Below are 13,324 nucleotides of genomic sequence, written 5' to 3'. Positions count from 1 at the left end.
TGGTCTCTGGGTGAACTTTACTAAGGATTCTGTAAAACGAGAACTCCCAAATTCCTAAAAGAGCAGGAGTTGCGTCCTCCACGAACGACTCTCATGTTTCCTATTGAGGCAGAAATGGTCTGTTAGTGATGGATCTCAAAGTTCTGAACTTAATTTTGGTGAACTTACAAACTGGAGCAGGTTGGTCATGTCAGGGCGCTGTCACGTGTCTCTGCGTGTGGCTCTCGGCCGGGCTGGAGGCGCCGCGGACGACACTGTCTGCCTGGTGTGCACAGCGTGGCTCTCCCCTCCCTGCAGGTCCGGCGCGTTCCAGGTGCTGGCTGTGGACGGCGTCCGCACGGGAGTCCTGCAGTTTCACACGGCCCGGGAGAGCGCCGACTGGCTGAGGGCAGTGTCCGCGACCATCAGTGACCTGACACTGGAGAGCGTGAGCACACCTCCCGTGACTTAGTGCTTTTGTGTTTAATCCACAGAAATAGAGATCTTTTAATTTATGATTAACACTAAAATAGTGGGTTACAAGATTAAACAAGGAAATGCACTTTCTTCCAACATACCACATCTCTGACTATAACCAGGTCGTGTTAAGTTGTCCAGATGCCTCCTGGCAGGAGAGTCTGGACCAGGTCAGTCGTTTGGATGCCCAGGGGCCGTTCCCTCCCTGAGAGGACCTTCCTCTCTCAACTCCTGTCCCGCACAGACACAGATGTACTCATGTGCACATAATTTCACATATACTTTATCGATGTGATGTGGGGAACTTAACGGGGTCAAAGATGGAATTCCCCTCGTAACTTTATGAAAACAAGAGGCATATCCAACCAAAAAGATTACGTCCCAAATATTCAGAGCAAGTATGCAGGAGACAGTGCTGTCTCCTGGAGCGATCTGTTGGATGTTCAAAGTCAATATGAAATTAAAAAATTAAAAGTAAAACAAAATGGGCTGGGAGTTAAAATCCAACTAAGTAGTAAGTTCCCACGGGAACCACGGTGTGCTGGCAGTGGGCTGGTGGCCAGAGCTGTGGACACTCACGGAAGGAGTGACTTGCCCAGTGACTGCGTTTGCATCCTGAGGCCAGCTTCTGTGCTGGAGCGAGCAGGTGGAGGGCCAGCGGGGGCAGCGCTGGGGCTGACACTGCAGCAGCATGTGCACAGCGCCCCCCCCCCGGCCCCCACCGCCCCTCTTCTTCCACACACACTGCCTTGTTCTGAAGCTGCTGGACGGGTTGACCGAGCACATTGGGAGACTCGGGAAGGAGCGATGTGTTCGATTTCCATTCTGCAGACCTCATGGCTTCTTTCTCCAGTCAGATAAGGAGCTTCTGTAAGACCTTAGTTTTCAGGCTTGACATTTTGAATTCCTAAGGTATCTGGACGGATAAAAAGAAAGGAGAAAGCAGACAGCGGGTGGTAGATTGGTATTTGCAGGCGTGCAAGTGACCGTGAGTGTCCCTCAGTTCTGGGTGAGTTTCACACATCCCAGCCGGTAGGCAGAGCAGAGGGGAGGAAGCCGGAAATGTGGATCTGAAGTCACATTCCGAGCGTGTGTGCTATTATCCTGCATCTCCACTTCCTCACCGGTAAAGTTTGGAGATAGTACCACCTTGCGGGATTCCTGGGGGTGTGGGGGAGAATGTGTGTGATGTGAAACTCTGAGATCGTTAGAGCAGAAAGTGTCTTCCCCACTTTTTTCAGATATTGAAATTCAAGTATCTGTGGTCCCATGGCTTCACTCACACAAGATGCTGATATTTGAAAAAGAACAGCTTAAGTATGCTAATGTTGTTTTTTGCGAGTTTTGTTTTTTGCTAGTAGTTTCTTGCTACTATTGTTTTTTGCTAATATTGTTCTTTTTTTCCGTTGTGGGAACTGCTGCTATACATTTGTACGTACTCTGGTTTTTAGGTTAGAAATACATCGTAAAAGAAACTTGTTCCCAAGGAGCCTTCCCGCGGCTAGTTAATTTCAGTTGCCAGTTCGACAGGCGAAGAAATGATGGCGTTAATATTCTTGTCATAGTGACTTCTCACTTCCCTCTCTTCACAGATGAAAATGGTGAATGAGGGCTGTTCTCCCTGTGACCAGGTAGGGCTTGCGTTTTTCATGTTGATCCTATAACAAGTCTCTACAGTAGCTTCTGGATCGGGAACTTGATTTGGAAATCTGGGGAGGACGAGCAGACCGCAGTCAGGGGTCCTTCCCCCAGTATCAACTCCACCAAACTGCTCAGTTTTAGCGGAAACGGCTTAGGAGGGGGTTCTGGTCCCCGGTGCCACGTTATAACCGAGCTGTCGGCACGTGCTCTGAGGAAGTGCGATTAAACAGTTGTGTCACTGTGAGTATTGAAGCCGCGAGGGTTTTCCCCTGTGTGATCTGCGTGACCTGAGCGCGGTGTAATTTTCCTAGAGAACGTCCTCACTTGGAGGGCCTTGCCCCGGGGCGGCCTCTGGCCAGCAGGAATTACGGCAGGTGCGCGGGAACAGCGCTCCCGGGGCCCCGGGCTGGCCTGCAGGGCCGCGTCGTGGGGAGTCAACACCTCCTTCCTTCGCAGGGCTGGGTGCTGCCCCCCGACTCGGGACCCTCACTCGCTCGGTCTGCGAGCACCGCGAGTGACGCATCACGCTCAACTAGTTTGAGCGCCAGGTGCCTGCACTGTGAAGCCACAGAGTCACTGGCTCTTTCTGGAAACATCACAGTTGAAGCCGTCCTGTAAGGGCAGACTTTTTATTCACTGCCCATCAGTTTTCTGATTTGCCTCTCGCAGGTTTGAGGTGCAGAAAACCGAGAAGAGTGAGCTCAGTTTGCTTTAAGTAGCGCCCACACACGCTCTAGATGGTGCTCGCGATCAGGCGTGGGCGCAGGGTGGGGGCACTCGTCCGTCTGTGCCGGTCCGTGTTTGCTGCGCGAGAGGGACAGTTAGGCCTGTGTCTAAGTCAATCCACGAGTGCACGTTTTGTAATTAGAAAAGAAACTCTAGGGGCCCCTGGGTGGCCCAGTCGGTTGAGCGTCCGACTTAGGCTCAGGTCATGACCTCGCAGTTCATGGGTTCGAGCCCTGCGTCGGGCGCTGTGCTGACAGCTCAGAGCCTGGAGCCTGCTTCCGATTCTGTCTCCCTCTCTCTGCCCCTCCCCTGCTCGCACTCTATCTCTCAAAACTAAACAAACAAGAAAGAAAGGAAGAAAGAAAGAAAGAAAGAAAGGAAGGAAGGAAGGAAGGAAGGAAGGAAGAAAGAAAGAAGGGAGGAAGGGAAGAAGAGAAAGAAAGAAAGAAAGAAAGAAAGAAAGAAAGAAAGAAAGAAAGAAAGAAAGAAAGAAACGAAACTCTAAGGAAAGCTGCTCTAAATGTAACTTTTATTTCTTGTAACATTTTTCTGAATACACGATCATCTGTTTTGCCTTAGGGAGCTGAAGGAGGGCGGGGAGCTGTTAATGGGTGATAGTTCCATAGATGCCTTCAAATTCATACAGGATTCATTTTGTAGTCCTGTGCAGAAAATACTGTTTTCTCAGTCTGCGCTGTGTTTCTAACGTGGAAGCTCTTGTGGACTCTTCCACTGAGGGCAGAGCTCCACTGTCCACACGTAAAGCGTGTCTTCTCCAGGCTGAGGGGGGAGGGGGAACCGACCAATCGGTTCTGCTCTCTCCTGGAATAATTTACCGTTCTGAAATTGGATCTCAAAATTAGCAAAATGTCTGTGGAATTATTTATGGTAAATCAGAGACTCTCTCGAGACCACAGGAGAGAGGGATGGTCCGGGTGGTGACCCAGAACTCAGCTTTTCAGGCGTTCAGTGTCCCCGGGACCCTGCTGGCAGGTCACTGCAGTCAGGGCTGTGCACACGTGGGCACGCACAGTGTGTGGCTTTGACGGGGCTTGAACTTACCGTGCTTGGAGGAACGTGCTGGCCTTTCAGGATGTACCTGTGTCTCCTGGCACGTGAGGAAGAGCTCGGGTCTGGGATTCAGAACATGCTGTGTTTCACTCTGAAAATCAGGAGTCACAGCAGAAAATCAGGAAACAGCGTTCAGGGAAACTTCAAGCCATCCGAGGAGCAAAACTCCCGATGCTGAGAGCACTAGGTAGTTACGGCTCAGGGACCTCGAGGCAGTGGGGTAATCTTGCTCGGCTTGGTCTTAGCAGGATGTTGTCACACCCTAAGCCACGCCAGTGTGATGCCAATGTCCCTAACACCTGGGTTCTAATCCCAAGTAATCTCTTCGCTGGTGACATACTTTGGCCAAATTAACATCTCAGCCACAGTTTTCTCTCCCATAAGATAAGCAAGCGGTAATGGGAAATCTAAAGACTTTTTCTAACCTCAAAATTTCTGTATTACTTTGAACTTTTTTTAATGTTTGTTTATTTTTGAGAGAGAGAGAGAGAGCAAGCGAGCACGAGTGGGGGAGGGGCAGGGGCAGAGAGAGGGAGACACAGACCCAGAAGCCGGCTCCAGGCTCCGAGCTATCAGCACAGAGCCCGACGCGGGGCTTGAACCCACAAACTGGGAGACCTTGGCCTGCCATCCAGGCGCCTCTGAACTCTTTTTCCCCTCGGGGGCTCAAATTGGTTCATTTGGAAGGAAATATTAGAGACGAGCTTTACTGTGTGGACTTTCTGAAGAGCTACCCCTGCCTTGTCTCAGTGTGTTTTGGGTACAGATTATCTCACATGTGCTCCAAAAACTAAACATTTTGTGTGTATTATAGGAGTTTAGATTTGTGATGTTGGGCCCTTAGGAACGAGAAGGCATGCTCTTTTTCATTCTGAACCGTTAATTCCTGGTTTTGGTATGTAGAAAAAACATACTATTTGATTAAATACTTTTAAAAGTAAACGTATTTGGGAATTACTGCAATTTGCAAAAACAAATACAAGACAGAATTGGCAGATCCTACAGAAAACCCAGTACAGATGATTTTAGACTCACGTTCAGTGAGTAAGATGGCTGTAGATCTTGCCATCCAAACAGAGGCAGGTCCTTCCGGGATGACGGCCAGCCTGAAAACAACACATGTACATTTAAATGGTCCCGGGCGAACCCGAACACGTGCTCCCTGCTAAAACAACGAGTAGTTCTGTACATTTCCAAACTACATTTTATCTAGAAAACCTGAAGTAAAGGGAAATGTGGGTGCCTGGCTCATCAAACCCAAAAGAAACCGAAGTATCTCAGATAATGTGGGCATTTTCTGTGTAAAGGGCCCAGCCTATGGCGTCGTCTCATGAACACTTACCTAATTATCTTGACTCAGTCATGTGAAAAAAAAGGCTTTCCTATAGAAATGGAATCAGAAGAGATAAATGAAAATGTGCTCATTTATTATGAATGGTCATGTCCTCTTAATGTAATTTACAGTGACATAATCAGGTAGGTGTTCCTAAAATTATAATATACGTTTCTTGGAACACATAATAAGCCATTAGAAAACTCATAATGTAAAAGATAATATTAGCTACCCTTGAAATTATTTATGAACTACATATACCCAAAAAAGATTCACAAAGCGGGCAACGTTTCTAATAATAGCTAAGCTGTAACTTATTTCTTTGCTAATTAACCGAGGCAGAATTAAATTACATACGGAGTTTCATTAAGTTCACATTCAATTTATAGATGTTTCAGATTAACAATCTGGTTTTTAAACATTTCTTTTTGTAAAACTTCATCTGGCATCTTGACCTAGGACGTCTTTCACCGGCCGTAAGAGTGAAAGCTGTCAGGAATTTGTCACATAAACTGCAGAAGCGGAGAGGACCTACCTGAGCCCGGGCTGGGCGCCCCAGTGAGCCCCAGGGCACCGCCTTGAAGCGGCTCGTAGGACGGTTTTATTTCGTAAGGTTTCCTGGCATGTCTGTGGTAATTCACTCTTCGTTTTACTTACACGTGAAGCTGCTTTAAACACTTACTTTTTTTTGTAAACATGGCAAAAGGAGGAAATTAAAATGAAATTACTACAAAATATGTATCACATCAAAATTTGGGGTAAGACGCAGGGACTTCAGCTTAACATGAGTTTGTGTTCATGCACTGAACACTTAGGTTATATCACTGCTTCCGTAAGCTTTTTGGATCCTATTCTGATTTGTTACAGCTTGCACACAAAATGCCAGTCGTAAGAGTCAAATATCGTTGTCTTCTCTTCACTCTCGTCAGGAAGTGGAACGGTAAAGAAACAGTCACCTTTCCCACGTGCGTCAGCTCTGTGCAAACTCATGGACGAATCCGAAATCCTAGCCCCTGAGAGGATGTGATTTAATACTGTGTTTTTAAAGATGCGCGGAAGGCACAACTCTGCCGCAGGCGAGGGTTCTGGTGGCGCCCAGACACGCACACGGAGCCCGGCGGCAGGTGCAGAGCCCCGGGGCTGTCCCGGGACACTGCCTTTCACATCCGTCTGCTTGATCAGGGTTAGGACACCTGCTGGTTCTGGGCGTGCCCGTCTCTGCCGCTTCCAGCCCTGCGACCGTGCCCGCTGCGAAGGCTTTGCTTTAATTACACAGGCTTTCTTTGGCAGGTCGTGCACATGGGCTGGGTCAGGGAGAGACTCGAAGGCACCAGCTCCCGTGAGACCTTCAGATCCAAGTTCTTGGCCCTGAAAGGCTCTTTGCTGTATGTTTTCAGCACCGCTCCGGTAAGGACGCCTTGACATTCCACGGGCAAGGGGTTGCTGATGAGAAGCAGCGATGGGATCCAGTGTTCGCGGGAGGCCAGGGCGGCCGCTCCCGCTCACACCCCTCTCCCCGGCCCGGAGGTGAGGGCGCAGAGCCCGTCCCTTACGTGGTCAGAGAACCCAGAGACGAAACAGAACAGGTCACGAAAGTTTAAAAGTTCCTCTTTCCTTCACATCCCCCAAGTTTTGTGAAAATAACCAAACAGCCTGATTCAGCAGGGCCCCTCGTAGAAACCTGACGCTAAATGCCATAGTTGCAATTTTGTTTTCAAATTAGCACCGACGACGCCTTTCTCCCTGAGCGAACCAGGTACATAACGTGTGCTCTGCCTCGGGTATCAGTCAAAGCAGCTTCTGTGGGCATCAGGACCAGGAACCACAGGACCTGGGAGGTTCAGGCGTCCAGAACTTTGGAAGCACTGTGTGCAGTGTCGATGGAACTTCCTGCCGTTGAAAGGAAATAACAGGTTTCCTTCGTCTTAAGGCTGGGCGGTGTCCCATTGTGCACACACACCACACTCTTTCTCTGCCCACCGGGCGACGGACCTTGAATTGTGTCCGTGTCGGCTGTTGCGAATAGCACTGGATGGAAATTTGAGTGTCTGGACGCCCGGATTTCATTTCCTTTGCGGAAATACCGAATCACGTGGTAGCTCCAGGTTTGATGCTTCGAGGACCCTCCGCACTGTTGTCAGTGGTGGCCCTGCCAGCTCACATTCACCGACAGTGCACGCGGCTCCCTTTCTGCACATTCCCGCCACACCCAGTCTTTGTCTGGGGCGGGGGGGGGGGGGTGCGTGGTGGGAAGACAGTGTCGTGGGTGGAGCCCCACCTCCAAACGCATCGGGCCGCGGACGTTAAATTTGTGTTCTTGTTGGATGGCGATCATATCCCAAGAAAGTGGTTTTAAAAAAATAAAGAATAATGAAAGGACAGAATCACATTTTGCCTCCAGGCATCAAGACAATAATGCAAGTTTTCACTAATGAATATAGTTTTTTTTTTTGTTTTTGTTTTTGTTTTTAATTTTTTTTTCCCAACGTTTTTTATTTATTTTTGGGACAGAGAGAGAGCATGAACGGGGGAGGGGCAGAGAGAGAGGGAGACACAGAATCTGAAACAGGCTCCAGGCTCCGAGCCATCAGCCCAGAGGCTGATGCGGGGCTCGAACTCACAGACCACGAGATCGTGACCTGGCTGAAGTCGGACGCTTAACCGACTGCGCCACCCAGGCGCCCCTGAATATAGTTTTTTTAATAAGCTTTTTAATTGGGAATAATTTTAGATTTACCGAAAGTCGCATATGTGGCATGGAGAGTTGCTGGGTCCCAGTTTCCCCAAAGGTTGGCACCAAATGTGACTGTGGTCCCTTTGCTGAAAGTGAAACTGGACAGTGGTCCCTCCTGGTAACTAAACCAGACAGACACTGCTGTCCTCACCAGCCTGTCCACTGACGCTCTTCCTGTCCCAGGACCCCCCCCAGGACACCGGCTTGGGTGTAGCTGCACGTGTTTTGATAAACCAACAATGCTGTGAATTTACTGAGGCCGAAGGGCTTTCTGAATTAAAAAAAAAAAAAAAAAAATCATAGAATTCTACTCAGAACAAATGTACTAATGTTTTTTAGCATTTGTTGCTAAACATCCATTCTCTGGGTTTGGACAAGGGTGCAGTGATGCGCGTCCACCATTACAGCATCCTAAGAGTGGTTTCGCTGTCCTGAACATCCTCTGTGCCCAACCCCACCCGCCCTGTGGCCCAAAACCACCGATCGTTTACTGTCTCCGTGGGTTCCCCTTATCCAGGTTGTCCTGTAGTTGGAATCATAGTGCGTGGCCTTTTCGCGTTGGCTTCCCTCACTCAGTAACATCTGAGATTCCTCCTTGTCTTTTCGTGGCTTGTAGCTCATGTATTTTTAGTGCAGAACGAGATTCCGTTGTCTGGATGGACCACAGTTTATTTATCCGTCACCTACTGAAGGGCATCTTGGTTACTTCCGAGCTTAGCAGTTACAAATAAAGCTGCTGTAAACATCCACGTGCGGGTTTCCACGTGGACGTAAGTTCTCACCTCCTGTGACTGAATTCCAAGGAGTGTGATCGCTGGACCGTCTGGTGTTTAGTTTTGTGAGGAGGCTCCACACTGTCTTCCAAAGGGGCCGCACCATTCTGCGTCGCGACCTGCGATGAGTGGGCGTTCCTGCCCCACGTCCTCGCCAGCACCTGCCGTTGCCGGGGTTCCGGATTGTGGCCATTCTCACGGGTGTGCGGTGGGACCCCGTGTGGTTTTAACTTGCGTTTCGCGGAAGACGAGTGAGGCATCTGCTGCCTTTGTCTCTTCGCTGGGGAGGCGTCTGTTGAGGTCTTCGGCCTATTTTTTTACTCAGGTTGTTTGCTAACTGTTAAGTTTTAAGAGTTCTTTGTATGTTTTGGGTAACAGTCCTTTCTTGGATGTGTCTTTGGCAAATATTTTCTCCCAGTCTGTGGCTCGTCCTCTCTCTCTCTTTGTCTTTCTCAGAGCAGTGTTTTTAACCTTAATGGAGTCCAGCTCATTGGTTCTTCCCTTCATGGATCCCGTCTGTGGTGTTGGATTGAAAAGGTCATCATCACCCCCAAGGTCACCTAGGTGTCCCCGATGTTATGTTTAGGAGTCTTACATTTTGCATTTTGATTCTGACTGATTCTGAGCTTTTCGTCAGGCGTGTAAGGTCTGGGTCAAGATTATTTTGCACACGGACATCCCCTTGTTCCCCAGTCACTTGATGAAAGACGGTCTAGGCTCTGTTCTGTTTTCTTTGCTCCCTTGTGAACCGTGAGTGACTATATGGGATTAGGAGCTCTCTCTGATCCATTGATCTGTGTGGCTCTAAACCACCTGCGGTGAACGCTGTAGCTTTGTAGTAAGTCTTGAAGTCGGTTGGTGTCAGTTTTCCAACCTTTCTCCCTCAATATCGGGCTGCCTGTCGGGATCCTTTGCCTCCATATGCATATGAAGGTTAGAACGTCTGCATCCACAAAGTAACGTCCTGGGAATGGCTAGGCTGAGTTCTCACGGAAGTTAATTTCTTAACAGACACGATGTTCTGGGTAAAAATGGCCGGGATATGAGGTCCTGTGATGATGTCTCAGTCCCTCGTGAGTCTGAGCCCCTGGACTCTGAGCCTCCCCAACGTTCTCTGGTTTATCTGCCCCCTTCTGTGGGGCAGGGTGGGTGGGGGACTGGAGTTGGGATGTCCCTTCCCCTGGGCAGGGAGGCTCTGATGAAACCCCACCAGGTTCCGCTCTGGCTGACCAGCCTCCCCGAGGGCAGGCCTGTGCAGAGCTGGGCTCTGGGACATTTCAAACGTCTCCGAAGGGACTTTCCCTGGTGTTTTCTGTGGGAACCTGGTTGAGCTCCTGCAGGTAAATCTCACACTGTTGGGGGGTCTCCCCCACCCGTGACTGGGTTGCCCTGCAGTTTTTAACTCTCAGCAGCTCGCTAATGACAGGCCAGATTTTCCCGCCCGCCCTGGTGCCCGCCATGGACTCCATGCCTCCTGACCTGTCTCAAGGCCGTGGTGCGCCCTGTGTCCTCCCCTGTGGCTCTCACGGATCTGCGAAGAGTCTGTTGAGGTTCTCACTTGTTACACCGGAGCAGGGACTTCCAAGGTCCTTGTGCACAAGCAGAAACATGTTTACTTTTTAAATAGAAAAAAATCAAACTCTCCCATCACTTAATGGTATTATGCTTGTTTAAACAAACCGTTTTCATGCATTATCCCAAATAATAAAAGCATATTTTTAAATGGGGACTCGGAAGATTTTATAAGACAACGAAGAAGTTTTACTCTGAAAAACCCCAGGGAAAGAGTGGTTTGGTAGAGTAAGTTGTGCATTATAACCGCTGGCTGTGGGACTAGGTGTGCTATTCCCCCTTCATTCGATAGTCTGCTCGCTTTGGGGACAGGGACAGCAGACGGCAGCCGCCGCCCCCCTCCCCCCCGCAGGGTCACTGTGAGCCCCGAGAGACCCCCGAGAGACGTGTTCGTACACGTGTCTGAAGACGCCAGAGCATTTAAAGTTAACGGGTGGACTTTGGTATTGGTACTCGGCAAGTCTCGTTGTAAGAGCAGTGCCCAGAATATGGCAAGGGAATCTGACCTCGGTGTTGGCGGGTATTTCGGTCCGGCCGGGCTTGCATCCTGCAGCCGACCACAGTGTCTACTTTGCCCAAATCTGTAACACCCCCCTATGTTACGTTTGCAGCATCTGTACACGGTGACTTATGCTCTGGTGACAGAAGACAGGAGACGACCACTGGTCACGCCCCACACGCCTCCGGGCCGGTTTCCCGCCCCGGCCCCCCAGGCAGCGCAGTGAGCGCCGCCGTGTTCCGCACGGACACTGAGCAGAGGGGGGATGGGGGCACAGGAGAGAGACGATCTCTCCGACTCGGTAAACGAGGACCCTCTTGGGAGAGCAGGGTCCAGGGGAGGTAAATTCTCAGATGTCCCCCACCAGTCACTGTCGCTGTCCCGTGAGAAAGTCCCGTATTCAAGGACGGCTTCTGAGCTCCATCAGGTCGAGCCAAAGGGATGATGTTGAAGCAGAGGAGGGAAAAGAAGGGCAGAAAGTGGAAGAGGGGCGCGGAGGGGGCGTCTGCAGTTTCCGGCTCAAGGTCCTGCCCCGAGGAGGCAGAGCCCAGGGGTGGGGCCTGGCCCGGCCTCAGGCCCTCCTAGGTGCTCACACGGGCCGGCGAAAGCCGGGATTGTTCTCATCACTGTGCTCTCCTTCCAGCCAGCGGGTTATTTCTGACTTGCAAATTGGCATCTGAGAAAACGTGAGCAACGTGTTTTCAAAAATCATTAAAATGTGTTAATAACAGTCATGAAGTCAATTTTACAGCGTCGTACAGCATTAACGTATAAATTATGTAGCAGTTCCTTATGAATATGCAGGGAATAGTAGAAGCAACTTTAAGAATGTCAATTAGGCAAATATATTCTATCATTTAAAAATTTTTACCTGGAAAGAAATAACTCATTTGAAGGTTTGTAGATTGAAGAAACACTAGATAATTGTGTGTCTGATACAGAATTATTCTGTGTCCCCTCTGGGGCTACCCGGTAGGTGTTCCCCAATAAGATTAAAGGACACCAAGATATTACATTTACAGCCTAAAGTCTCTGCTACATTCCAAGTCAGATGTGGCCGAGGAAACAAACTGTCAACTCTCAGGACTTGGGAAAAGCATCAGTGGCCTGGGGTTACAGACCTTCACGCTTTTCTTCCACGTTGCAAAGGCTGGTTAGTTCCATTCTGTTGCCTGCTGGCTGGAAACGCTGAGATTCCATCGTGGATCATTTTTCCCTTTCTTGATTTCCGAGTCGCCAGGAAGGAGCGTAAGGATCAGGGGATCACATCTCATTCCCGTCCAGGGAAGTATTTCTCCGGAGACAGGCAGGCACGGTGACGGCTCTGAGTGTCACTCCGCATCCCTCCCTTCCTATCAGAGGGTCTTGCCCCTCCTGAGAGGCAGGGAAGATCCTTCAGCTGGGTCCGTCCACCTGAGGGCCTCCGAAATCAGCAGGTTACGTCGTGGAGCATCTGGTTCGCAAAGCAAGGAGTTCTGACTGAATAGGCGTCTGCTCCGGTCCCCACCGCCTGTCTGTCTGCCTTTCCTTTTAAAAGGGGTTAGGCTTTTAACCCTTGGATTATCTTCTTAAGACATCATCACGACAGGGGCATTGCCTGCACATATTTTTTAAGTTTATTTGTTTATTTTGAGAGAGAGAGAACAAGCCCACACCAACGGTGCGGATGGGCAGAGAGAGCGGGAGAGAGAGAATCTCAAGAACGTTCCATGCTCAGCGTGGAGCCGGACGTGGGGCTCGGTCCCTCAACCCTGGGATCATGGCCTGAGCTGAAACCACGAGTTGGACCCTCAACCAGCCGAGCCCCCCAGGTGCCCCACCTGGGCGTATTTTTGAGACAAGATTCTGATCTGACCAGTCTGTGGTGGGTCCTGAGGTTCCCAGGTGATGGCAAGGCTGCTGGTTCACATGGCCTCAGTAGTAAATTTACTCAAATGTAAAACCAGGATCTCTGAGCCCCTTCCCACACTGGCTAAGTCTGAATCACCCCCATGGGGCCAGGAACCTGCTTCGAAGGTGACACCTGCCTGCATTCAGAGTTAGTTCACAACTCTAGGAATGTCCGCTTCTGAGATTTCATCCATCACTCACCGCTGTCCTACAAACCTCCAAGGCTGAACTTTCTATTTCCCTTCTAATTATACAAATATACGTAGATGCCACCCATCTTGGTTTTCTTGGGGACAGCCACGTCCTAGATGGCCCCTGCCTGGGAGCTTGTTGGCTTTAGTGTTGGGTTGGTGCAGCCCAGATAACTTCTAGAGTCATAACTAATAAAATAGAAGGTAGAGGCAGCCCTGACGGGCATCACGAATATTCTGGAGATAATTTACGTCAAGCGGAAACTTAGGAGTACTTTGTGTTTGTGCTTTGGCTGAGCCAGAGAAGGGTTCACGTAGCAAAGCTTGACAATGGCCAACACGCGCACTGAACGAGTGTGCGTAGCCATGCCTATTTACAGCAACAGGGAACTACTAAGGAAGGACATTCTGAATAATGTCATTTTTTTTCTTTTTCAC

General features: G+C 49.7%; 1 protein-coding gene across 2 annotated transcripts in view; it reads left to right on the top strand.

The window, feature by feature from the left end:
- Positions 1–13,324, top strand: part of SNTG2 (syntrophin gamma 2) — a 179,802-nt gene that overhangs the window by 124,711 nt on the left and 41,767 nt on the right. For both annotated transcript variants that reach the window (XM_042933789.1, XM_042933790.1), the window contains 3 exons: positions 298–427; positions 2,049–2,087; positions 6,518–6,634. In XM_042933789.1, coding sequence (XP_042789723.1) covers positions 298–427; positions 2,049–2,087; positions 6,518–6,634 — 286 coding nt within the window. The remainder of the gene's footprint in view (positions 1–297; positions 428–2,048; positions 2,088–6,517; positions 6,635–13,324) is intronic.

Source organism: Panthera leo, chromosome A3 (genome assembly GCF_018350215.1).
Source record: "Panthera leo isolate Ple1 chromosome A3, P.leo_Ple1_pat1.1, whole genome shotgun sequence".
In the NCBI taxonomy this organism is placed as follows: Eukaryota; Metazoa; Chordata; class Mammalia; order Carnivora; family Felidae; genus Panthera; species Panthera leo.
The sequence above is the reverse complement of the archived record's forward strand: the minus strand, read 5'-3'. Positions and strand labels throughout refer to the sequence as shown.